Genomic DNA, 27904 nt, shown 5'->3' with positions numbered 1-27904 from the left:
CATGCTTTTTCTTTGCACAGAGGCCTTCACACTGAACAATGCCATGGTGTCACCCAGCTGAAAAAAGTGATCTGCATATGAATGAAGAACTAAGTTTAAACCATGCATTAACTAGATTGCAAAATTAGTGAATATCATAAAACTGAATAGTCATTCCACTCTGGCAGTAGTACACACAAATGATGTGGAGCACAGATATGATATCAAATCTGAAGGACTATGTTTTATAAAAAGGTATTAGGTAGTACCAAAGGACAGCAATCACAGATGGGAAAGAAATTCAGAATATGGCATTGTGCCCCTTCAGTTTAGTGTCTCTTCAACAAGAATCTCCGGGTTTTCTTCACAGGTTGTCCATCTTTATCAGCTTGTAGTACTCAAAAATAATAGCCTTTCTACTTGTTAGAATCCAGACTAAACTGACATAACTGAAGTAACCATGACACCATATGTATTTAATTAATTTTTTTTCTGTTGTATATATAATATATATGTATGTATATGTATTTTTTGAGGGGGCTTGGCAAGGATTATTTTCCTCACTGCTGCTGTTCAAGAGGTATGAGATTGAGAGAATTTGGATGCTATTGGAGTTCTGCAATCCAATGTTTTGCCACTTGATGGCACCAGTAAAACGCTTACATTTGAGCAAACTACGAGATTTTAGATTACGGTAATTTGAAGTGTAAATGCGAATTTTTCAAAGCAAGAAATGAATAAGTTACACCTCATGCTATAATTGATAACTAGAAGCATATTAGAAACGAGAATAATTCCGCAACCATTTCTCAGTTACCTTTACAAGGTTGTGAAGTACATTGTTCTAATCGAACACCCTCCTTTTAGCCTCCCAGCACACAAAATACCCACTTCCCACTTTTTACAAACTCAGACACCCTGGGAAGGCAGGAGAAGTAATTGTAAACAGGCCACAGAAGCTACAAAGGAGTACCTGCAACCCTGCTTTTTGTAAACCACTGCTTTTTGCAGGTTTCTCTCTTTATTACCTCAATACAGCACAAGCAGAAGCATGTGTGGTTATCTTGGACAAGAATGTACAAGTCAAAATTCCATTTTACTGGCACAGTTTGTGGACTTTGACCATTAATGCACATTAGATGTACTGGCTGTGCTGCTTCTGCAGAATCTGATTGCAAGCTTCAAGGAAGTAGCAAGTTTTTTCCTCTAAGTTTCCTAAACACTAAGTGATAAGAACTGATCCATGCACTTTCATAAAATAATGGAGCACTTTTAAAGTTTTTTTAAAACCAACATTTTTGCTGAGTGGGTGATGTTGTTTCATGGTCTAGCTGGGTGGTTCTGGTTTATTACCTAATCCATGCCCGAGGAGACGCCTCTGATTGCAATGGAACAATGGGGAAGAACTTGTTCCACTGTAACTTGCTAGTCAGTAAGCATTCTGTTCTGTGACATTTATATTGATATCCCTAAAACAGCAGAAACACAGGCAAATTATGGAATAAAACTGTGCTTCGCACAGGGTAGGAGGCCTGCTGTGTTTTCAGTAACTTTCAGGCTGGCCAACCTCAAACACTTTTTGGTTAAGGATGATCTGGGACCCATTCACTCCATAGCAATAGAGTTCTTTGGGCCAGTAACTCATCAGAATGGGTCACCCAAGCACACAGGCTGAGGCAGAGATCATGGGATCTTTCTCAATATTTGCTTCTTTAAGAAGTGGCATACAGGGTCTGCTGTACCTCTGCCCTCATGCTAGCTGGACAAGAGGGGAAGTGGTTTTTACACAGGAGTACAGAAGACTCTGCTCATGTACATACTGAAAACTACATGACCTTCTACTCTGAATATTTGATAAACTGCATATTGATACATTTTTTCCATTATTTTGCACTCATATCTTAACCTGAAACATGCTGGAACTCTAAAAATATTTTCTGGTCTATGCTTTTCCATAGCTTGAGTGTTTTCTTTTCCTATAAGGTTGCATTTTCTCTGTCATCAAAAGACTTTAAAATTGAAGAATATATCCTTTAAAACAAAAAGTGAAACCCAAAAAAAAAAAAAGTCTTCACATTCAAAGTCCAAGGTCTTTCAGAGCAAATATTCTTCCTGTTGTCAAAGACTATTAAATGGTGACACCCACACAGAACCTTTCCTGAAAAATACCTTCCATGTGGTGGCCTATCTGGGAGCTATTAACACTCAGTTTATTTATCTTATAGCCTGTGAGGGCTCCTTTGAGCCATTACTGTCTTTTGTGGAAAATTAATTACTAGGCATTTGCAATAACTCTGTATACTTCCATGGAACAACTATGCCTTTTCCTTAAGTATGCACACCATGTATTCTTGTAGAGTTTTGCACTAGAATAAATCACTGGGTTTGTGTGGATGTGCTTTTGCAAGTGTATTAGCAGCCAGCCACACTGTCCCTCCCAGTCAAATGTACTGGAGAAAAGTAGTTGCCTCCTCTCACCTACAGGTATGAGTCCTCGAATTCACATTGATCAAGACTGCAAAATCCTGAAAGGCCTTGAAAAACACCCTTCAGCCACTGTCAAGAACCCTCGTTATTAGACACGCACACTCTACACCAGACTACAGCATTTGCAGTTGTCCTTCCAAAGACAGATCACACCAGTGTGGTTTTTGGTGGGTTCAGTGACAGCAAAGAGTGAATGAAAACTGACTCTTTTCCCATGTGGGTTTTAATCTGCTTTCACTATTTATCATGCTACACAGTACTTCCATTCTTCTGGCTGTCCCCCAGCTCCCCAACCCCTGGTAGTTCCCCGGCCAAGCAGGTTTTAAAGTCAGGCAAGATAAGTTATTGCCCCCCCTTGGAAGAATAAAAGGCTGCAGAGAAACCCAACATACACATATAAAATATTTGATTCCTCTGTCATAAATTCCTTCACGTTAAAACTGACAAGAATGATACATATTGTTCTCTTAATAATTTACTGAGTTCATGGCAAGGAGCAGCAAAAAGTTCTCCGGACTGATCTAGAAAAGAAGGTGAAGGTCATCAGGCTCCTCACACTGCATCACTGTCAGGCCAATATCATACCTGAGAGGAGAAACAGCTCCTAAGAGGCTTCTACTATGTGTCAGAGAGCAGAAAAACAATAGGAAGTGAGAGCTCCTAATGAAAGTTACACAGGTTCCAATGTGTGTTTTATTACCACTACTGAACAAGGGTGCCCCTGCACTCAGTGCTTGGGACTACATCAGGAAGGGAGCTGCAAAACTACAGCAGGCAAAGCCCATGTTTCCATGAGGATACTTCCTCTCACACAAAACTTAGTTTATGCCTATTTTATCAAAAAGTGTTTGACGAGAGCCCACAGTTCACTCATTGCTAGGGAAATGGGATGGTGTCCATCTCAATGCTCCCTGGATTTGTTTTGGGGCTTTCCATACTAAGAGTGTAAATCCCTGCAGCTTGAGTCTGACTTTTTTTCAAGAGACTGATAGACTCCGTACCCTCTGTGGACTGAACACAGAGGGGCAGATAACATAATACTTAGCAACACTTTCTTGTGTGATACTGGCAGGCTCCAGCAAAAGTCTATTAGAAGTCCAGTGAAAGCATTTAAGTGCCAATTTTGGGAAAGCTGCCATTCTTTTCTTCCTTTCCAGCCAAAGCTTTACCTTTCTATAGTGCCATCAATTCTGTGTGGTTTCAGGCTTCATTACTTAGTTTGAGTTTTAAAAATACAAGAAACAAAAACTTTCTGCCTTTGAAAATGCAAAGTTTTCTAGATGTTACAACCTGAGTTCACAAAGCTTCTCTAAATCATGGTAGAGTCATGAAAATGCATGTTAATCCTTGTTTTATTGCTGCCTTAATTGTAGATGTTATGATGAAAAGCACTGTACAAAGGATTGTAAGTAGTTCTGCCATGCAAAAAACAAAGCAGACTGACTGTCCTTGGTTTTGCACATTTGATTCAGGAAAATGTCCTGACAAAGAATTTAAATGTATAATGAAGAATTTAACAATTCACATTGTCCCACAATTGTACGTTTTTACAATTGTAATATTGTAACATGATGTGAACTGAAAATAAGCACTAAGAAGTATTTCCCTTCATGTCTATAGCACCAGTTCTAACTGCAGAAGTGGAAAATCTGGAATAAATGTTGAAAGACTGCTGTTCTGTAAGTATGGGTATTTCTGTAAATGCTTTCTGTTTTCAAGACAGATGCAAAGTTTGGAACAGAGTCATAGGTCAATGTAAAAGTAACAATACACAAATGGTTGTCAGAATCCAACATTTTGATTTAGTGCTGTTAGCTTTGCAGCATCACACATTAAAAGATCCTTTGTTCAGATCAGCTGAGGCATGAGTTATGCTGTCATGGTAACTTGTGAGATATCACACCTCATGTTGATTGCAATGAGTCCCATCCATGGCATCACAGCACAGACTTCACAATGAAATGCATGACTTATGAGTGTTGCATCAGACTGTGTGAATAAAATTGATCTGGCACTTTATCTTCTGAACAGTCATGCTGGCATAAAAAGAAGCAAGCACAGGACTGTGTTGAAATTCTTTGAGAAAAGGGGCATATTTTCTCTTTTTAACTTTACAAAACCTATTTTTACAGAGACTAATTCATAGAATCATAGAATTGGCTGGGTTGGAAGGGACCTCAGAGATCATCGAGTCCAACTCTTGAACCACCGCTGCAGTTACCAGACCATGGCACTGAGTGCCACATCCAGTCTCTTTTTAAATATCTCCAGGGATGGAGAATCCACTACTTCCCTGGGCAGCCCATTCCAATGCCTGATCACCCTCTCCATAAAGAAATTCTTTCTAATATCTAACCTAAACTTCCCCTGGCACAACTTAAGACCATGCCCTCTTGTCTTGTTGAAAGTCGTCTGGAAAAAGAGACCAACCCCCACCCGGCTACACCCTCCTTTCAGGTAGTTGTAGAGAGTGATGAGGTCTCCCCTGAGTTGCCTCTTCTTTAGGCTGAACAGCCCCAGCTCCCTCAGCCTCTCCTCATAGGATCTGTGCTCGAGTCCCTTCACCAGCCTGATTGCCCTCCTTTGGACCTGCTCCAAAGGACAGAGTAGCCAAGCTGCAGGTCTTGAGTCTCAGGTGATTTAAACAGAACTTGGGTGCAGCTCCCATGCCACAACTTGGCTCCCATGCCATGTCATTAACTTGGCTACTGATTAATCCCCAGCTGTGGGAGGAAGAAAATTTTCAGAGGAACTGCTAAGGCTGAAATGACAGTGAGCATGTGGGGTCTATCACCATCTCACACAGCTCTGTCTTCAAACAGGGCAAGAGGAGGAGCACTGAGAAGTTATCACCAGCTCCTGATTGTGAATTAATCTGGGATGTCCTTCTCCTCACTGCGAAAAATGAAGGGTTTTGGTAATATGAAGATTTTGGCATATGGCCTGTAGAATAGTAAAAAACACAGCTTAAAAAAAAAGACTATTATCAGACAACCTCTCCTACCCATATGCAGAAAAGACCTTTTCAACCAAGACCTGTTAATTAAGTCTACCTCGTGAAATACATGAGATTTTGGAGCTCCGGGTGAACCACTTTAATTAGTCAGTAATAGTATCTTTTGGCCATTTTTTTTTCATTACACCACAAAGAGCCATTAAGCAAATTAATTAAATTTTTTATCTTAGACATCTTTCTGACTTGGTACAACTGCCAAGAGACTCTTAGTCCTAGCCTCAGTGATTAAATTCCTGCCCTGTAAAGTTAGTTTTTTCTCTTGATTGCTTTTTAAAAATTTATTTGAAGATTAAAATACGTCTCCATGGTAAAATATAAATAATTTCTCAGAAGGTAATGAATGGGTATTTCCTCTTCAAGAAGAAAAAGGATATGTTTTCTATTTTGCATTACTGACAAAAGAATGTATTTTTATTAGTAGCACATACCACTGTTAATTAATATAGAGCTTATTACACAAAAGTATAAGAGGATAGATTTTTCCCTCAGCCCTTTTAAAAGACATATTGCACATCACTTGTTCCTGGTGCCTTTTCAGTCCTTGGCACCTCTAACACAAAACATTCTTCATTTAATGAATGGCATCAGTAAGAATATTGTCTGCACTGCTTACACATGGATTTGATCCTAATGTATACTAATTGCACTGATTCAGATAAAATGTGTGAGGTGCATATGACTGTGTTACACCTCAGGTAATTATTTTTTTATTTTTCTTCCCTAAACCACCAGACATTTTGAGTAAACACCTTACACCTATATTTTATATCTTATCTTTCCTTAATAAAATTAAAAGGTAAGTTGTTCCTCCTGCAGACATAACTGCACCATGCTGGCACCCTGGCAGCAATGCTCCTAGGCAAAAAACTCTCAAATGAAGCATCTAGTAATGGATTTAGCAGGTTTTAGCTCTGCTTGTCTAGCACACCCACCCTCCTAACAAATACTGCTCTTGCTACTTGCCTGTGGGCTAATTGGGTTTTCTTGGCTATGCTGTTCATGGCCTCTTCACCTAATGTGAATTAAAGCATTTGGAAGCATCTACCAAGCACAGCTAAAGGATCTAAAGTATGTATAAATCAGGTTTATGAGAGAGAAGCCTCAGAAAAACCCAGCTTGGTAAGACATTACATCAGGATGCACAGCCTCAGGAATGGAATGAATTTGGCTCCTGCATCAGGTTGTGACTTTGCTTTATACAGCAACTGCGGAAAGGCATTTGCTTTCAGTAAGCTGCTGTATGCAGTTGTGGCAAAGCTCAGAAGAATACAAACAGGGTGCTAGTCTCTCTTACTGGAATAAATCACTACTTTAATTTTCCTCAGAAGATTTCAGGACTCCCTTATTTTAATAAATTTTTAAATTATTCTAACATTAAAAAATGAAAGGTGAAAAGAACAGCCACAGGAACATGGGTACTGCTTGAAATCTTGGCTCTTTGCTTAGTTTTATCCTCCTTTTTCACATAAATAAATGTGTTCTTAAAGGTGAATTTTGATTTCACAAGCAGAAACTCAGTTACCATTAGTTGGAGCTGTGCAAGAACCAGAAGTCCACATTTTCATTCCATTAAGCCACATAAAAGTAAATGTGAATTGGTATGACATTATGTACAAAAGCTGCAAGGGAATAATCACTGTGAATTCTTTGCAGGGTGCAAGCAAAAGGGGACTAAAGAACTAAGATATCATTTTTCTAATTCTCACATCTCTTCCAGTTCTTGCAAAATGTTATATTTAATCCTAAAACCCTGTGAAATGTGAAATAAAGATATTTTCTTTCTTCTTCTTCCTGCCAACACAAACCAACCCAAGACCTCTGTGCCTCGCAATGCTTATCCCTAGAAGACACACATCTCTAGGTACACCATGTTCCCAAACTTCAGATCACCTGAAGATCAAGACACTGGGATGGATGCAAGCAATCACAGCCTTTCTCTTTCAATACTCCTAAAATGGCTTTTGATATGGTTGTTCTGATGAAGACCAGAGGTAAGACTCTGCTGGTTTACCATTTTCTCTTGAAACTTACTTAGAAACACTGCTGAAGTCATCACTCTCTTCTACTGAAGCTCAACAGAGACAGCATCTGGATATATCAATGGTCATAAGCATCTTGGCTTAAATTAGAGCTCTGTGTGCTGTCTCCATGGAGGATACTTCATCTCTGAGAATGACAAATAAACCTGACTCATGTGAACACCTTATATCCTCAGAAGCCAAGAGATATATTAACATAGCTGCTAATCCTCACAAAAGCAAGATGGATCATTGTCCTTGTTTAGTGTACCTGGTATCTTCTGTCAGACAAATAATTCTTCTTCACAGTCCAACAGAATGGAAAAGAAAGGTTAAAAAAATGCATCAGTGGGATAAAAAACTAAAATTTGGGGGCCAAAATCATGCCTGCTGTATCTTTGCAGAGAACAGCAGAGGTACCCCTGAAATGATAGCTGAATTAAAGTATTTTGTCACTACACAGATGGCAGAACAAGGTCCAGGGAGAAAAAGCAATTTTTATCCCTTGCCAAGACTGAGATAAAGCCTTAGACATTAATTATTTACAGAATACCATATAAACCATCATGAGGTGCTTGGTTTTAACCCCAGCACCATTTTACCCTGTGAGTGTTTTACATAATATATTAGAGGAAAAGAACAAGAAATCCTTGAATTTTAGAAGATTTAAAGATGATCTGCATGAACTGATGAGGAGCTCTTGGTAGCTGTTGACCACACAGCTATGGGGGTTGGCCACAAAGTTATGGGGAATTAGAAAAGAGAAAAAGCCAGCATCAATGTGTGCTATGGCAGTGCTTGCCAGGACAGGTTTGGCAAAAACTGTGAAAGAAAAAGGCTTACATTGGCAGGGATAAGAAGCTTTTCAGCAGAGTAAAAGCTGATAATGTTAAGTAGGAGGTCAATTTGCATGAATTAGCTGCTATTCCCACTCATCAGCACACTGCTGTACAGTTATGTATATGATTGGGAACATGAACTATTTTTAGTGGAGTTTGTCCATCCAAACCCAAAATCTTCCCACAGGATATGTTATAACAGGTATAGTCATTTTTAATTAGTTTTCACACTGGTCAATTTAAGAAATGCTAATCATGTATGGAGATGGGCTTACAAAGCCTATTTTTGCATGACAGGAGGATCACCAGAGGCCAAGAACTATTTCCAGCAAAGCTTAGCAGGTTCAGAATTACTAGCTAAGGGGGCAGATAACACTGGCACTCAGAAAATACTTGAACTTCATTTGCTGCTCCCTCCGTATGGTTTACTTCCTCTAAGAACACTTCAGTTCTCAGTGACTGAAGGAGAAACCTCTGATTAAATACAGATAACCCACACTCAGATGACTTCTACCACCAGGAGGATGTATTTAAAAGCTTTGTGCCTCTTCTATATCTCTCCTTTACAAACCTCAGAATAGCTATTATGTAGTTAATGCTGACATCATAACAATGAGGTGAATAGAGAAACTGAGGCAGAAGGACTAGAGAGAAAAAGCAGTGACAGAATCAGGCTTGGAAATAAAGCTCTTCCGAGAATACACTGCAGTTTCAGTTTTATGAGATGTCTAGTAGCACTGGGTTATTCCTCTGCTGGTGACATGATGAGTACAGAGACAGCTTCACAACTCATTAAGGTTTACTCTTTGTGGTTGCTGCTTGTAAAAACCATGCACAGAAAATGTAGTAAGAATTTTCCTTGCTTATGAGTCAATCAATCCAGAGCTTCTGCAAGTGGCCTTCTGCTGACAGTTTTCTCTGATACAAGGTTCAGCTCTCAGCTGCTTGTCATCACCACACTGCCTAAGAAAACTGACCTTGTTGATCTGGTGGTACAGATAATCATATTGGGTGCTTCTAAAAAGACAGCTGGTTAACTGATGCTGATTAAATGGGTGATCTGATTTAACTCTCTTGTTTTTCTACCAGAAGAGTGAAGATGAGTTCTGTCTGCCCACCCATGAGGTTACTCTCCCAAGGTAGAAGAGACATTAGCAGCAGCTCACAGAAAGAACTTCTCCCACCAGCACAGCTGTCTTTATAGTGAGCATACACTTACAGCTTAAATGGCAGATCCAGCTGTCATCCCAACCACTGGTGTTCCATTAGAAGATGTTAAATATTTCTCCTATATAATCAATATAATAAATCCAAGCAGGAAGTTGTTAGTATTCTCTCTGACTCCCCGAAGGTAACTCTGCACTGGCAAAGACAGTACACATACTTGCAAGTATATAGTCCATACAGAATAGAATAAAACACCTTTTTGTTTGTTTGTTTAAGAAAAAAAAAAGTTTTCTGTATCACTTTCACAAGACACCTTTACAGAGAGAGCTCCTGTAGGGTTCCAGACTCTTGCAGGCCATGAATTAGGCATCATGCATACAAACATTGAAAACCTTTAGATAGTTCTTGCACACCTCAGCACTATATTAATAGGCAGCAGTCCATTTTCAGGCAGTCTATAATTGTGAGCACAGAAGAAGGCTTACATAGCATGTAATATTCTGCCTAGGTGTTGCTACCATGGAGAACTTAATTCCAAGTTATTTGAATTAGATTCAGCTGAATTATATACCTGTTGAAACTTGATTCTTGTACCAAAGACTTTTTCCACTACATTTTTACTTTTATTAGCATTTACTAAGCAGATAACTGGAGGGAGAGGAGGGTGATGCAACATATTTTTTCAAACCTTTAAAACAGGCTTTCCATCCGGCACATGTACTTCATTTATACTTTACTTAGTTCTTCTTATCCTTCAGCTTCCTAAATTTGCTGAAGAAAGGGGTCAAATATGCTATCTAAAACCACCAAAAATAGCAGATCAGCTCCAAAATCCACTTTTAAAGAGCTTGAAAAGCTAGCTCTTGTCAAGAACACCCAATAAATATGCTACAAAGCACTTAAAGGGCTCTGGGGATCATATGGTCAGCTGAGACTTCACAAGTAAGCATTTTTTGTTAAATAATTTTACTTGGGATAGCAATACAAGAGCACAAAGTGTTAGCTCCTAAATTTCTTAGATAAATTAATTTCTCGTTATTTAGTAACAAAGGCCATACAAACTGTAAATTATCTGAAGAACTGCACATTAATTCTGATTTTCCTAACCAATAAAAACCTATGACAATAAAATATGCCTCCAATAAGGAAGGCATGAATCCCTTTATCCTGAACAGCTATTACATGAAAGCAGCTGGCAGATTAACTGGAGAACTAGGTGAAGACATGGAACTAGTAAGCACTGCATTTACTAAGAATCTCATGCTTCTACCAGAAGAAATACTGGCAAGAATATTACCAGATTCAGCTACCACTAAGCCTTCCCTTTGAAAACACTTAAGTGCAGGGCAAGGCTCACTCTCCAGCATAAGCAGCTCAGTGTACTGACACAGCTGGTTGACAGAACTTCTGTAATGGATTAATTACTTTTCAGGGTTTGCAGCGGGGAAAGTTTTTGTGATTATCTGCTTATTTTTCATCTTATCATTTAACATTGTCACCAACACATGACAGCAATTCAAATGACCTTTTGCCTTGAAAAGTATAAATAACAGTCTCCATAAAATGATTTGGCAGCTCTCATGTGAATGGTGCAGCACTGCAGAGAGTGAAACATTGGCTAGGTGTTCAGCTGGAACTAATCAGGACAACTCCACTGACCTCATCAACTTACTGTCTTTATTGATTTATTTGATTAGTGATCTGGTATCACTGCAGCCTATTGCCTCCTTACTAACTAGATCAGTTTGAGTTCACAGTTTCTATGATTCACCCTCCTCCACTTAGATGAGTGATTTGCCTTGCTTTCTCAAGGTTGCATCAGTAACATTATCAGGTTCTGTTTTAATGCAAAATGAACTCTAAAGAATGCATAAAACTTTATTGGAAAGCTCCCTGATTATTGTCTTTAATGATTTTTTTATTCTATGTGACCTGTATAAAAGTGAAAAGATACTATTTGTATTAAATGCTACTTATGTACATGAAGCATAACGTGTATAAGCAGAGCAAATTAACTTGAGTTGCTTTTTGCTAATGCATCATTACCCATAATGACCAAAACCATTCAGTGACACCTGCACATTGTCATGCAGAGTACATACAAGGGTTTAATTTATTCTAAGTAATTTTACAGGTAGAACAGAAGGAATGGATTCCTGCTCATCCTTCCATAGACTGCTAGATTTACAGCACGTCCAGGTCCAAACTGCACAGATATACAAATAGGGCAACCACGTAAAATGCTGTCATTTTCTAACAGTGCAAAAATGGCCATAAAACTACCCAAATTGTTCTGCTTTTTTTTTTTTTCCTATGGATTTAAAACAAAACAAATTAGGAAATCCCTTTTGAAATGGCATTTGCAGGGTTCTGATAATCAAATCCCTATATCATAAATGGAGAAGCTGTCTAGCTTTTTCTCCAGTGATGAAGAAAGAGATTTTTCACTTTATGGTGTTGAACACTTTAAAGAACAGTTTCAACAGCTGGTCTCTGGAAATGAAAATCCAAACTAGCAACCTGCATTAATTCAAAACTGAGCAGTCATTGCTCTCTGGCTTCCAAAGCCCTGGCCCATGCTGATAAATCTCAGTAACATCATTCCACTTAAAACATATATACATTAAACATCAAACTCTCAAATACTGTTCAGCAAAGTAATTGCTGAAGTCCATTCCTTGGTCTTAGGATTCAAATGTATTTTGTGTTTCAGTAGTTCCTATACAATTCAGCTTTGACTCTGCACCAGTATCTTAAGTCTCAACACTACAAATTATAAATACAGAGTAACTACTCAAGCAATGTGTCAAGCTCTGGTTGAGAAAGCTGAAAAGCCACATGCCAGTGAGCATGCTCAGTCCCACTTGCAACAGCTCCTAAAAGACTTTAAATAAAAACTTATGCAAGTCACCACTTATACCATCATGTTCCACAAATGGAAGACAGATCCTCATAGAAGAAAGCACAACACAAGACATCTATGACCATTTATCCTTTCAGGTGGAGCAGAAGATTTTCTTTTCCAAAGCACAGAGACCAACTCTAAGCTCCCTAGAGACTGTCTGGACTGTTTGCCTTTGCTTGGGAGAGCTCTAACTGAGCCATCTCACTACTCTCAGGCAATGGTCTGCTAAAAGAAGAAGTCTTTGCTAAAATAAGGCTCTTAGATGACTGTGTAAATCCTGCTCCTTTCTCCATGTAGAAGAAGAAACATTTCTGCCTAGTTTCTCACAAGTAAGACCTCTTGAAGGGCACACTGAATGTTTACTTCAAGGTTGCCATCTCCATGAATCAGTTCTGCAAGAACAGTACTCTTCCAGTGTTGGGATGCCTCTGCTTTAGAGTTCCTACACTGCAGCCAGCTACCCAGACACACCACTGAACAGGGGCTGGTCTAGGTCAGCAGCATAAAGGGACAGAAATCACACACCAGAAATGAGATGTGAGCCAAGAGCAGGCCACTCTCTCAGACACGCTACTTGAAAGTTAATTATCTGGATACAAATGCCAACAAACAAACTACAGAAAATCACTGACACATTGGAAACAGAAGCATTGTAAAGGGGCAGCTTTCAGGGTGGCTTGAACTTGAAACCTTCCCAAAATCTGCATGTTGCCTTTCCTGTGCAGACTTCAAGCCCAGACATTTGGATCAATACATAGAATGGGAAAACCCAGTCAGTTTAAGTAATCCAGGCTTACCACTGGGTGTAAAGAGTGACACAACTAGAATTTTTGTTGCATCAAGAAGCACATCAGCCTGCACGTAAGGGAGAGGATAGGCCACAAGAGACAGCACTGCCTGACTGGATCCCTAGCTGTGAGGTTCCTCAGCACCAGACAGCACTGCTGGACCTGTAGCATGAAAATGTTTACATGATTCCATAAGAGGAAAGACACACTCAGAGACAACATTATGGAGGGAAAGATATACAAATTCTATAGTTCTAATGCTTTTATTTCTTTAAGTGCATCTTGGTCCTTAAAAAACAAAGTAACAAATAAAAAAGTATCTCTACACAAACTATGTTTCCTTTCCTAGAAAACTCAAATAAATCCAAACAGCAAAAAAGAAGACCATCTTGGATTAGCATAGGATATGTGAAGTCTATCTGAGAAAACCAGAAGAGCTTGTCTTGGTATACAGCCTGTGAAAACATGACTTCTCAAGAAACACATTAATGGGATAAACACTAGTAAGGGAAAGAGCAGGTTCACTAAAGGCCAAGCGGATTCACAAATGTGCATTACGGTCTGCCTGGGGAAAAACTTAGGCAGGGAACTACAAAATGTTTTTTAATTTTCATAGCAGGATGGCTGGAGATTAGCTCTTCAACAGATGAGGAAAGGATCAGAAAGCAGCCTGCTTCAGAACGGACCTGACCTTTTTATAAAAGCAGCTATGGGAAGGTTGCCAGCAACAGCTGGAGATTATAGTTAGTGACAGAATAAGGCCCTTTGTTTACCTTTAGAGACACCAAGCTTCCAGATTAAAAAGACCTTCTATTTTGCAGGGAGTCAGATGCCAATAATATCTGCACTACTGTGCACACACAGGGACAAGCACGATGCTTGTGAGATGTGGAGTCTGTCTGTGCACAGCACATCCCAAAGCCTCCATGCTTAAAGGTTGTCCATGGCCTTTCCAAACATACATTCCCATGTCAGACCTATGGAGTACTGTATTTCAGACTCTTCTTTCTCCTTTTTTACTCATTTTCTAAGACAGCAATCTTTAAGACAGTAAGAAAGGCCAAACTTTGTTTAAACTTCAGTGGAGACTGATAGAGGGAGAATGGGGCTTAGGATTCCTTGCAGGACTCTGAAGGAGCTTTAGAAAGAAGCAGGTAAACTATACAGAAAACATGTAATCTGTTATTTAGGAGTTAGCCCTAGATGGTTGCAAGTGAACAATACAGTACCTAAGGATTAACAACGGGTATTAACTTGGTAGTTATAAAAATAGTGCAAGGGATAGGGAGAGAACAGCTCTGTTGCCATGTTGTGCCTATTGAGATGTTCAGGGTTCCTGAAAAGCGCGAACAAAAACCAACCAAACAATGAGTCCCCAAATGCAATATATTTAACCATAAACATCTTAAATCATTTTTGTAAAGCCTTTTGAAAATAAGAAAGTAGCAAAGGAAACTTTAGTGGAAAGATATCTCATGGATTACTGACCATGTTTGTAAAAAGAATGCAAAGAAGCTTAAATTGCTATTTTCTGTGTGCTGACAGATTGATATTGCCGCTATGCAAAATTCAGGAACATAGCTAATATTGGTTCAATTAATATCTTGAGGAGCTGCAGCCAAGTGGGGATTGGAAAAGCACAAACATCACATGGTCATTCATTTATTATTTTTAAGTGCTTAACGAAATGAGGGATTATTCATTTGGAGAGGAATTATTTCCCAGAAAAGACCAGAAGAGGGAGCAAAACGCCACTGTATTTTTAATGAGAGTTTTTTCATTGCAGTCTTCTAAGCTGTCCCAATATGAGATCAGATATATTCCCTTCTCCCTTCAAGCACAACACCTGAGTTCAGAAGACTGACAGACTCATACACTAAATATATATGACTGAAACAGTCATGCTTCCAACCAGTCACTATCCATTGAAATTGGCTTTACAGGAAGTGATTACTTCATTCATATTTGAGATCTTTAGGAGGCCAGTCAGGACACAGTGCCCCAGCATTTTTCTGAGCAAATATTCAGTTCAAAGGGTTCAGTGGCTACCAAAAGGTCATAAGGAAAATGATAGGACAGTCAGAGGGCTTACTTTCTGTTAGGACTGGATACTCACTTTCTACACCATCTTTACACATCTCTGAAGCAATCAGACATTCGATTCTTAAAACAGAGATGATTAATGCATTTGTTAGGCCACAAGAAGAGTGCTAGGAGAATATCTAGAAGGTTTAGTACAAAAGTAACTGAGCAGCAGCATAACAGATAAAATTCAAAAGTCAAGTGTGAAGAAACACACTGCAAAGAACAGTTGAAGACAACTCAAACACAAATAGGTTTTCAAATAATTGTTACCTCTTTGAGGAATGATTTCAAACTAAGTGCAGACTCCTACCTTTTGCTCTGCTTCTAACACCATTCAGGAGAGATTAAAATTAACCTGCAGAGAAAACAGAATATTATGTTACTTCATAATCTTTGTGCATCTTGCATTTCGCTTTGTTCTAAAAGCAAAAAAAGTCTGGAAAAGAGCAACAATTATTTTAAAAAGGGGGATTAGTTCCACCCCAAGAAAGATATATGAAAACTTAACTTTTCTTTCTGGGAAGTGAAAAAAACCCAACAAAAACAAAATAGCAGAAATCACCACACAGGAAAAAAAACCAAAAAAACAAAACACCAAAAACAAAACCAAAACCAACCCAATAAAAAAGAAGTAACACATTTACTGCATAAAAGTTTCATCATCCTTTTGTATCTGCAAGTGCCTGAATGAAAATGCTCGGGGACTCTTTGGTGAAATTCATCAGACCAAAGAAGAAACTTTGGAAGTCCACTGTACTTTCTTTCTTTAGTTTTCTGCTTGGAAAATGATAAAGGTAAAAAGCATGTTTGTTTGTTTTTTTTTTTAAAGGCTTAGAAACATATCCTAGGAGTGTAAGAAAAATGTCTGCAATGCTAGTAGTTTGGATTACATGTTCTCAGTGGTCTGAGACTTCATGCTTAGGATGATAAGCTCACCCTGGGCAGTTTTTAGAGTTTGCAAAGCATCCAGCATTGACCATGGTCAGAAACAGCGCCAAACCACTGAATTGCCCTCCTGTAGCCCTTGACACATTCCTAAAGTTAAATGTAGAAACAAGCAGACAAGAAAGCTGAGATATTAAAACCTGATTCTAAACCCATCAGCCAGGTGATTACTTGGCTACAACAATCTTCAAAATTGGGCTCAACGGGCAGCAAAACTACCATAAGATCTCTGCATGGAGGAATCTCAATTTTTGGTGACAGAAACATCCCGCTTGCAGCAGTGATTTCCTCTTAATGAAGACAGCTTGTAGATCTGTGAGTCATGAACACATTGTCTGGCGACTGGGTCAAGCTTTACATTCAACATCTTCTCCTGCCACCATACACAGAGCCCTCAAAGCTCTGCAGAGAACTAGGTATATACACTTAAAAGCATTAAGGCTGCCACAGCACACTGGTTTTACTGCTATGGGAGAACAGAGCTAAATTTGCCCTTTCATGGCCTTATATATTTCTCCTTATATTATAAATGGTTTCTCCTTTGAAAATCCTATGGTAAGCTCTCATCTGGATCCTCAAGCCATGTTAGTGCTCTTATTTCATGAAAGGTCCTGCTATCTGGCCTTTAGTTTAAATACAAGAATGGTACAGGCTTTAGTAGATTACACTGGATTAGCATATCATGATTACAAAAGAATAAAGCGTTACAATGCTCTTTATGAAACGAGTCTTAATTTGAAGATTTTCTTAGGGCTAAATCAAAGTTTTGGAGATCAATTTGGCAATAACTTAATTCAAGCTCCTGCAGAGGTGGGTCTTACTGTATAGTTTGGGTTATTCAAAAGGTAACATCCCAACTGGTCACGTACATGAGAGGACAGTAGTCTTTGGCTCCCATAGAGTACAAAATGCTCTATTTTTAAATTACTATCTTGAAACACCCATCTTTTTTAGCCTACTTTCACAATAGCAACTGGTTTATAAGGTTGATAGGGACTCAGAATGAGTATTCTGATAGAAAAAAAATAATTTGATGCAGTTCTATTCTAGGACAACTTTTGTATTTGGAAGTCATTTCTTGCCAGTCCATGCTTGCAAATTACCTGACATTAATGCATTTATGTTTCTTACCCAATATTCCTCTGAACTCATCCAAACTAGATGCCATTATTGTTGTGTTACTTGCCTCAAACTAAGAACTGATTACAGAGATGTATCCCACACATATCTTACACTGAGATCCAAGAACTCATTATACTCTTACGTGAACCTACAGATAAGTAGAGACTATCAGTCTACAAGCAGCTACTAGAAAAAATGCTTGAGTTGTGCAGTTCAGTATTGCAACACAGAAAAGAGCACTGCTAAGTCCATGCTCTCAGCTGCAGCTTTGTGACTTTTCTAAGTTGAGGAGAGTGACTCTGAACCCTGGATCTTCTTAACTGATGGATTGACCCTGGCTAGATATCAGGTGCTCACAAGGCTACTCTAGCACTCCCTGCTCCTCAGTTGAACAGGGGAGAGAAAACATAACAAAAGGCTCATGGGTCAAGTTAAGGACAGGGAGAGATCACTCACTGATTACCATCACAGGCAAAATTCACTCACCTCAGAGAACTTAGTTTTATTTATTGCAAACCAAATCAAAATAGGGTAATAAGAATTAAACCAAATCTTAAAACACTTTCTCCCCATCATGTCTTTCTTCCTCGGCTCAACTTCACTTTTGAATTCTCTACCTCCTCCAACCTAGCACTGCAGGGGGATGGGGAATTGGGATTGGACTCAGTTCATCATATGTTGTCTCTATCAGTCCTTCCTCTTCAGGGGAGAACTCCTCACACTCTTCCCCTGCTCCAGCATGGGGTCCTTCCATGGGAGACAGTCTTTCACAAACTTCTTCAATGTAGGTCCTTCCAATAGGCTGAAGTTCTCCATGAACTGCTCCAATGTGGGTCCCTTCCATGGGGTGCAGCCCTTCATGAACAGACTGCTCCAGAATGGATCTGCCATGGGGTCACAATCCTGCCAGCAAATCTGCTCCAGCATGGACTCCTCTCTCAACAAGTCCTGCCAGGAGCCTGCTTCAGCATGGGCTTCCCACAAGGCCACAGCCATGTGGTCCACCCACAGGCTGCAGGTGGGTGTGTTTTCCACCATTAACCTCCAGGGGCTGCAGGGGAACAGCCAGATTCACCATGGTCTTCACCACAGGATGTGGGAGAACATTCCAAAATCCGCAGCACCTCCTCCCTCTTCTTCACTGACCCTGGTGTCTGCAGAGTTACTCCTCTAACTTATTCTCAATCCCCTCTCCAGCTGCAGCTTGCTGTTACACAGGTTTTTTTCCCAGTTCTTAAATGTGTTATCACAGAGGTGTTATCACCATCACTGATGGGCCTGGCCTTGGTCAGTGGTGGGTCAGTCTTAGAGCCAGCCATCTCTATTGGACATGGGAGAACCTTCTAACAGCTTCTCACAGAAGCCACACCTGTAGTCCCCCTCACTACCAAAGCTTTGCCATGCAAACCCAATACAGTGCACCATACATCAGGGATTTTCATTCACTCTTCAGTCAATAATATTTTCCATCTATGTTCCTTACCTTTCTGGGTGAATAGGTTCCTGTCTTCCACCCAAATGCCCTGTAAAAGACATAATAAAGATAAGGTCATCATTATATTCCAAATGACAGGATTTGCACCTTAACAGCATTGAAAAGCAACCCTCAAAGCAGATGTTTGCCACTGTGAAATATTTTGAAGGATCCTAGCATTAAGAATTTTGCAAGCCCAGCAAACCAGACTTTGAAAAAAAATATTTTAATTATAAAAAAAATAGTAGGTCAAGCAGGCCCTCTGAACAGCATCAGTACAATTCAGAAGTCATAATGTCCCACTCCCACAAGGTGACAGGATAAAAAGAGGCCAAGATCCACAAACACTAAATAACTGATGAGTTCAACACAAGAAATTGGTTCTAAGGTATTTGTCAAAAATCAAACAAGAAGTTTAGCACGTAAGTGAAGGAAAAAAACAAAACAAAACAACAACAAAAAAACCAACACAACATGTCCTTTTAAGTTCCACTATAGACCCACAAGGCCATCTTTCTTTTATCTGCAGTGTACCTCTTACAGACAACTGATCATCTCTTTTGCCATGTTTCCTTTGGTAATGGGTTTCAGCATGTATTTAATTTATTTTTCCTTCCTTCAAGACAGGATTACATTGCAATAAATCTGATTGCAAAAGAACTATTGTTCTAGCATGTAATGGTCTGAGGCAGTAGGAAGACAATATTATTTTGAGTTTAACCACAATGAATAACTAAAAAACCAAAATCTGAACCTCCTAGGCAAACCACATCAAGGTAAGCATTGTAATGAATGTTAATACATGTAGGAAAGTAATCATGCACTGAAAATGCACCCCAAGTAATTTTAGCTTATTCCAGCAATGCAAACTTACAGAGCTAGAAAAGCCCTGGCTTTGTCTTCAGCATTATCTCTGGAAGTCCCAGAACATACACTGCCCTACAGAGGAATGCACATGACATGTCTGAGATTCATGGAAAACACACACTACAGACCCTGTATTTAAAAGACATGAGTAAAATTTCATTATTGCTCTGCCCTATTGCAGTATGTTTCAGAAGTAAAACACTGAGCACCACAAAAAAACCCCTTCCTGCACCATCTACTTTACATACAGACCAGTTCTTGCCACTGGCTTGCTCCAGATTCACACCTAGTAATGCCCAAATGGGTGTGAGACTTTAAGTCAAGTCCTCTCCATCCAAGAGGTCTCTTCTTGCTGGTGAAAATACATCTTGTAAACTAATACATTGTAATACTAGATAGTACCTCTGTTTCAACTAACAACACAGTCTGCAAATGCACTAATACTCCATTTGTACCATTTACACTTTCAAGAAAGGGTATTGCATCATGACTGCTGGCAGTCACTCACACAGCAGACATCTACAGGGTCACACGTAAGGCAGAGAAGACAACAGCTCATTTTACAGACTGATTTTTAGTAAATTAATCTTTAGTGCTGAAAAACTCATAGGTACAGTATTTTCCCCAAGAGCATTATTTCATTATTTCAGAAGTTCAACTATCCTGAATTAAGGCAGTTTCCAAAAAAACCCCAGCTTCCTCACAAAATATTAAAGTAGTATTGCTACAGTGTCCCTCCACATGCACCAGAAGGGTTAGCCATGAAGCTCAACGTGCAATGCTTAGTGTGAAGCATAAATATTTAAAGAGAAAACTAACCCAACGAAAACTAAGAGGGATACAGATGCTTGAAATCTGCATTCTGTAAAGAAAGGGAGAACCTTTGGCTGCATCATTGGGCTTCAGTCCACATCAAAGGCTTAAAGAAGCTTAAGAATTTACACTACTGTAATTTCTTAAGGTAGTTTAAAAGGCACTTTCAGCTCCTTCCTCTGACAGAGGTTAAGGGGGACCAGTAGTTTTATTACGAGACTTGTGATAGTAATTTACATACAACAGGCTTCTGGAATCATGCCAGACACAGAAACCTTACTTCACAAAACTACCGTCCTCACAATCATTGTAAAAAGCCTAAAAGCAGGAGTGAAGTGCACTAGGAAGATCCAAAACCAAATAGCAAATAAAAGAAACAGAGAATGCTTTGAGTTTCAACTTGTATCTTTCCTGTCAATCCCCTGATTCTGGAAGCCTGACATGATTTTGGCAACAAGAGAAGTGAAGATGCCAGTTGGAAGTGGTTCCATTGAACATGTATAACCTCACCACCCATTAAGTATATGGATTTAGGTGTGTTTTATTAAAAGCAAATCAGCTTTATTGTGGTAAGTGAATACTGTCAAGATTACAGCATTGTTGATGTGTAAAGACACGGTAACAAAATATTCTGTGGTGAAACGCTATAAACTGCATATTGTGTCTCATGCTCCAGACACCATTAACAGTGGAAAACAATGTACCCTCTGCAAACTAGTTGGTGATAATATACTGAATATTCTTACAAATTGTCTGCAAAATACTGCCATCAGAGGAACCTTTGATGCATTTTTACACTGTCCTTGTCTCCTCTTGCTTCATGTTGGCACTTCAGATGAGTGCTGCTCCACAAGGCAATTGCAGGAGCCCACTTGAATCAGTTGCAGCATAGCACAGAAGTACACACAGGAAAAAAAAAAATGGCAGTCAAATGCCCGATCTTGGGAAATCCTCAGTTTTAATGCCTGTAGTTAAGGCAAACAGCTCATAGATCTTGAAGACATGGACACTGTACTTGGGTTTTTTAACCGATTTTCTTCCTCCTTGCCAAGGAGATGGCTGTCATGGCTGAAACTCATTATTTAAATTGCGTTTATAAGCCTGCTATACACGGATATTGACACATGCTCTGCAATCACCACCATTGGTGCCCTCTGGGGCACCGTCCTCTTTTCCTGCGGCGGTCCCTTCCGTAACACTCTCAATCTCTTCGAAACCGTCCGGTTTCACCATCCCTCAGGAGATGCCAGACGCAGCCTCACAGCCGCTCCATCTCCATACGGGGGCACACGGGGCAGCGTTCCCGGGCAGCCCGGGAGGCTTTAGCCTCACGTTCGCTACCGACGACGTTTCTGCCTCTTTTATTCCGTGGGGCACCCCTTGGGGAAGAGATTTTCGGACTCGAGGACTCGCGGGGCGAAGGCCACAGCTGCGCTCAGCTTCGCTTCACCTCATCAGGGGCCACGGCAGCCGCCGCCCCCCGCCGCCTTTCCTCAGCTCTGCGAAGGCGCCACACGGAGCCGGTGACGACACACCCCGCCGCGCGGGAGAAACCGGGGGGATACGGAAGAGGACGAGGGGTGGGCTGCTACGTCACGGCACAGGTTACGTCACGGCACAGGTTACGTCACGGCACCGGCCCCGCCCGCCGCGCCGCCACGAGGCCGCCCCAACCGCCCGCTGAGGTCACAGCCCCCTCGCGGCGCCGCGCGACCCTTGTTTCGCCTTCCGCTGCGCGCATGCGCCCGGAAGGTTCTGACGTTGTTCCGCAGGGAGGGGGAGGAAGCCCGGAGCCCATCCGTCGCAACCTACCCCGCTGGCTACCGGTGCCGTGACGTTCCCGTTGACGGACGGACGCCTTAGCCAATCAGAGGTCCAGAAGCCGGCATCTGATTGGTCATCCCCTCGGGAGGGGCGGGGCGAGAGCCGGCGCAGCTCGGCTGCGGTGACACCGGCTTACATAGGGCGGAGTACGGCGTGTCCTTGGACTCAGACGCCGGAGGGTGCGGGAGTTACCGGGGTTGCGGTCACCGCCGTGGGCACAGCGACAGCGGAGCAGCCCGGCAGCCGGAAAGGTGTGGGCAGAGGCTGGGCTCCCACACCGCTTCGGACTGGGGTCTGGGCCTGGCGCCGTGGCCCGGCCGGACTGCTAGCCGGGCGGGTGGGGGGGGACGGGACGGGAAGGGAAGGGAAGGGCGGGCGCTGCTCTTCTGAGCTCTGTCCCGAGAGTGCCGTTCCCGCCTCCGGGCACCGGGGCGGGGGAGCCTGGGGCCGCGGCTTAAACAGGCGGCAGCGGCGCGGGGGAAGGTCACCGCGGGGCCTAGAGGCCTCATCGCTGCTGGCTGCGTCCTGAGTGGCCGAAGGGTTGAGGGGAGGGGGAGGCGACCGGGCCTACCCGGGCTCTGCCGGCGGCGGCTCGAGGCGTGTGGGGGAGCGGCCTGTCCCCCCGCGCCCTTGCGGGGAGAATGAGGTCGTGCCGGGGCAACGCCGCTGCCTGGAGCCGACAGCCGGGTCCCGGCCTCAAGGTCAGCCTCCCCGGAGGCAGAGCGGGTCGCAGCCGCAGGTGCGGTCGCCCTCGGGTGCCCTCGGCGCACCGCCTGCAAATGGCGCGGCCGCCCGGGAAGCGAACCGGAAAGTGGGGAGAGGGGAGCGGGCGGGGACTCGGTGCCTGCTGCCCCCGGCTCCTTCCAAGGTGGGGTGCTGGTGCCCTTTGCCATCCGAAAAGGAGAAGCGGTCCTGTCCCTTTATAGGAGAGATTGTTAATGGCTGGGAAACCTTCCTATTGCTGATACATAAGATACTTAGAGAAGTTTTGTTCACTTGAGTCATCAAGAGTTATCTCTATTGTTTAAATGCTGCTGAGCAATTGCTTTGGCCAAGGGATGTTTTTTCCTGCTCTGCAAGCGTGCTTATCACTTAGACACCTTTTATGTAGTCTAATGATTCTATGCTAATCTTCAAACCTAGGAGCTATAGGTTGTGGGTAGGAAGTGTGTTGCAGAATTACTAGACTGACGTGCTCAATGCAAGGTTTTGCAAACCAGCAGAGCATTTTGGACAGATGACCTTGAAATTGCAATACTGACCTTTGTGCTCTTGATCTAGTAGTGAAAAATGGGAGATATTGAGAAGGGCAAGAAGATCTTTGTCCAGAAATGTTCCCAGTGCCATACAGTTGAAAAGGGAGGCAAGCACAAGACTGGGCCCAACCTGAACGGGATATTTGGACGCAAGACTGGGCAAGCTGAGGGCTTCTCTTACACGGATGCTAATAAGAATAAAGGTAAACTTAAAGCTGTTCTTCTGAGTTATTAGACAAGAAAACACTCAGTTCTCACTGATAGCTCTACAAGTCCTGAAATCTACCAATAACTAAAGTAATAATGGAGGACAAAAATCATTACATAATTCAAAATTATGTTTTATTTTGAAGTCACTATCTTTATTTCTTCTCTCTAGGTATCACCTGGGGTGAGGATACTCTGATGGAGTATTTGGAAAATCCAAAGAAGTATATCCCAGGAACAAAGATGATTTTTGCGGGTATTAAGAAGAAGAGTGAGAGAGTAGACTTAATAGCATATCTCAAAAGTGCCACTGCGAAGTAAAAGTTACCTGCTGCCTTATTTATTTCACCAGTGAGATGGCAATGGAAATATCTGTGATGAGATCAGTTTTTAAACTTTCTATTTTTACATGTACTGTGTCTAACCTTAAAATCTGTCTCACCCATCAGATAACATTGCTCATGGTGGGTCACTAAGAGTACAAACATGCTTGTTTGGCAGCACTAACTTAATGCAAACTCTGTAATTGGGTTGATTTCAATGACTATTATGTTCAGTCATTCTTGGTCATAGAATTAAAAAGAAATAAAAATAAACATAGCCTGCCTCTTCATTGTTTAAAAATAATCCATAAATAATCAAATTAGTAATTGTCAACATCATAAGAGCTTTGACAGCTTAACTCTTCCAGATTAAAAAGCAAGGTGGTTTCTAGCATCTTCCACCACACATCTTCTGTTATTTTAAATGTTAAAAAAAACCAACAAAGGCTACAAAAATTGCTAAGATAATATTTTTCTAAATTTAATCAGTACTAGGTGTTGTGATACATATTAATCTGTCTAAAGCTTGCTATAAGAATGCATTTCATCTGACTTAAGTACTGTTTGTGAAATGGCAGTTGTGTTCAGTCACTTTTATTTTGGGGAAGCATGTTACCTAATTTATCTAAACTTTTGACAGCTGCATACACCAGTAGAATAAAACTCCCCTTCAGAAACATCTCAATTTTAAAAAATGTTATGGAAACTCCTTTGCTCAGTAAATGTTCTGAAAACAGCCATTCTCGGTGCAATTAATAAAAAGAGAGAAATACCCTGTTCTGGAAATCCAGGCTGAGAGTTATTAAATATTCTTAGTTCAGCAGAAGCGTTCACCTAAAATCTGCTGTCACAGGCAATTTCAGATGAAGGGGTACAGGAATTCATGTACTGGTTAACTAAAAGGAAACAGTCTTCCTCTGTGCCTGGCTGTAATCAATGTCATTACTCCTAAAGGTTTTGTTTCACATGGTGTAAAGCAGTATTTTTAATGTTTTAACTGCATTTTTTTCATACTGAATTATTCAGATGAATGTATTTACTGTGTATCAACAGTAAGTCATAACTCAGAGCAATCAATATTGTAAATTAAAAAATTGAAAATCCCGTTTGCTGTACGTGTCTGAAATTAAAGGGAAACAATGGGAATAGAGAGAAAAGTTGGGCATCCAGCAGCATCTCATTAGGATGCAAGTTCAGCTTAAAAAAAAGCACATGCTAATAGACTTGGGCTGAGAAGTACTTAAAAGTGTGACTAGAGTTAGTGTTTTGTATTAGAGCTAGAAAAGTTAAGCTCTTGCACTGGTCTTCAACATCGTTCCTGCTCCGTTTCCCTAACTGGGACAGGGGACAGAAAGTTGTAACTTTAAAGCTGTAGCTGTGCTGACAGGCAGAGTCTGAGTTAAGTAGAACTTAAGTGTGCTTTATAAGTAAGTTTCAAAGGGCTATTAATGAGTAGAGATTACTAATTAGTAGTCTCCATGGTTGTTGTGTTTTTGACTTTCTTTTAAACTGAGTGGGCGAGCAGTGTTTCCCATAAACAAAAAGGCAGACAATATTAACCACTAGCAGATTCTTAACTAAAAGCTTGTTAACAGATATATTTAAATAGTAGTAGTTAATGACTCTTCTAATTTTCAGAAGTGATGTTCATCATAGCACCTGTCTGGCTCTGTAGAGCTTGGCTTCCTCTGTGCCAAAATCCTGATAAGGCAGTTGTAGATATGGAGTGTAACCCTACACCTCTCTGTGGTCTTCTGAAACTATTATGGTGGATTGCATGGAGAGACTTGTGACACTTTTGTTCTGTCAGCACCTTTATGAGATGGAAAAAGACCTTGTGATCTTCAAGCTGGGTTTTTTCCCTTGTTGAGCTGGAGGAGAAATCGACTGTAGAGAAGAGGATTTTGCAGTATGGTGGCAGTTAATTCTGCACAAACAACAGTTCAGAAAAACTGAGTTACCCACCATCAAACTCCGGGAGAAAGCAGAGTGATCCTTTGTCCAAAGTAAGTAGGGGACACAATTTAGCTTGGCTTGTTTTATCTGTACCTCAGAGACATTGGTGCAAAGACAAGTGCAGCTTGTGCATACCACGGGAGATGGAGAAAATGGATTATTTTCTTTAATTGTAGGCTGGGCACAATGCATCCCTGTTTACGTTTTGGGGAAGAGACCTGACTGACCTTTAAAATTTCATCTTTCTATACAGCACTAAACAGCAGGAGTTTGTAAGATTGGCTTTAGCTATTTGCATCTAGGTAGAAAACAGTACAGTATTTCTACTACTGGGTCAGTAAAGTAATAATGTTGAAGGTTAGATTATTGCTCGCTGAGGTAAGGTTTAATGTCAGTGCCTGGGCAGGCTTCTTGGCAGGTGGGAGGTAGGTGTCTGGATTGGTTGTAGAATCAAGCTTTATTACAGAGTAATAAAGTTGCCTTTGTTTTATGAATTAGTCAGTTCAGGTTTTTTTCTTTCTGATAGTGATCTCGGTATAAATGTTTGGTATTTCAGTACTTCTTTTACAGTTCCAAATTAGGGAATCAAGGCACCATTGCCAAGTATTGCACCATGCCATAAAAATAGTTCTGGACTACAAGCTGATAGGTTTGATGGGCTGTGTCTTTAAAACTGAGCTTTTAGTAGCTCCATGTGTAGTTAGACAAATGCACATAGATTATCAGTGTCAGTAGTGACTGGATAGAAGGCAAAATTCTTAAGTACAGTTTTTCACAGTGTTTTTTTCAAAACCAAAATGAAACAGGTAAGATTATAAATTATATTAAATTTATAGAAATTATTATTTATGCATCCCAGAGAAATTTACTGATTCAGAAGCTCTTTTAATTTACTCTAATAATTCAAGTGCAATCCCTACAAATAGCTAAATTTGGGAAAGTTCTGTTTGAAGCTGTACACACAGATGTAGATAATCGCTTCAGCTAAAGATCTGTTCATTTGAATTGGTCTGGTCTTGTGTGGGATTGTATAATACTTTCCTTTTTTTGGTATCAGTAATCCAAACCAAATGTGATACATTATACTTCTCTTAGCAAGGGAGATGAGAATTTAACATCTTATAGTTAAGACCTATTAGATATTCTGTTCTCTCATGTATATGAGACACCATTAGGGGGCATGCATTTACCTCTGTAGTAAGCCTCATCATTTACCTTTGTCTAAAATAGATTATAAAAACTCTTTCAAGGCCAAAACTAACAGAAGTCTCTGTGTTACTGCATATAGGATGAATTGAACTATTTCAGACTGATGTCCTGAAAACCAGGGTGTTCTGGGAGGAGAGCAGCCTGGAGCAGGAAATGTTAACCCTGGGGACAGGTGTGAAATCCTGTCTTTTTCCAGCACTGTAATGGCTGAGTCAGGACTCCAGGTAGTTACTGCCATCTGCTCATGATTCAGAACGTGCAGTTAAATACTTGCATGTTTTTTTCCAGAATCATTCTTTTGATCTGGAATGCAGAAAAGATGGTCACCCTCTGACCCAGATTAGTTTGTGTTGAGAGGTCTTCCAGAAGGTGAGAGATATGGATTATAGGTTTGCTTCTGTGACAGGATACAGATTCACATCCCCAAATCTCCAGAAGTCTGCATTAACCACCATACTGAACACGTGTGCTGGGAAGATGCTCTCTATATATATACACTTCTGCTGGAGCTGTCATTATGCAAAAAGAGAGCCAGAAAGAAAATGAGCAGAGGCAAAGCTAACCACAGCACAGTGTTCAAAACGCATAGCTCGGAGCAGGGGAGAAGGTGTGTTCTTTCCAAGT

At 40.8% G+C, this 27904-nt stretch overlaps 2 protein-coding genes across 3 annotated transcripts in view; one reads left to right on the top strand and one right to left on the bottom strand.

The window, feature by feature from the left end:
• Nucleotides 1-23604, bottom strand: part of LOC115597797 (proline-rich proteoglycan 2-like) — a 114478-nt gene extending 90874 nt beyond the window's left edge. Inside the window, exons 1-3 of the mRNA XM_030444372.1 lie at nt 22901-23604; nt 18835-18874; nt 15595-15639 (exon numbers count right to left, since the gene is read on the bottom strand). Coding sequence (XP_030300232.1) covers nt 15609-15639; nt 18835-18874; nt 22901-23222 — 393 coding nt within the window. The 5' untranslated portion in view covers nt 23223-23604 and the 3' untranslated portion in view covers nt 15595-15608. The remainder of the gene's footprint in view (nt 1-15594; nt 15640-18834; nt 18875-22900) is intronic.
• Nucleotides 22428-25218, top strand: LOC103528817 (cytochrome c). Of its 2 annotated transcripts, none has more exons than XM_030444373.1 (3): nt 22428-22580; nt 23611-23788; nt 23965-25218. In XM_030444373.1, exons 2-3 carry the CDS (start codon nt 23620-23622, stop codon nt 24111-24113), a joined length of 318 nt encoding a protein of 105 aa, XP_030300233.1. In that variant the 5' UTR covers nt 22428-22580; nt 23611-23619; the 3' UTR covers nt 24114-25218. The 2 variants fall into 2 exon arrangements, with proteins under 2 accessions (XP_030300233.1, XP_030300234.1); XM_030444374.1 differs by having other exon boundaries at nt 22441-22580; nt 23614-23788.
• The last annotated feature ends 2686 nt before the right edge of the window (nt 25219-27904 follow it).

This window comes from Calypte anna, chromosome 2 (assembly GCF_003957555.1).
Source record: "Calypte anna isolate BGI_N300 chromosome 2, bCalAnn1_v1.p, whole genome shotgun sequence".
Taxonomy (NCBI): domain Eukaryota; kingdom Metazoa; phylum Chordata; class Aves; order Apodiformes; family Trochilidae; genus Calypte; species Calypte anna.
This window is presented reverse-complemented; position numbering and strand designations above follow the sequence as displayed.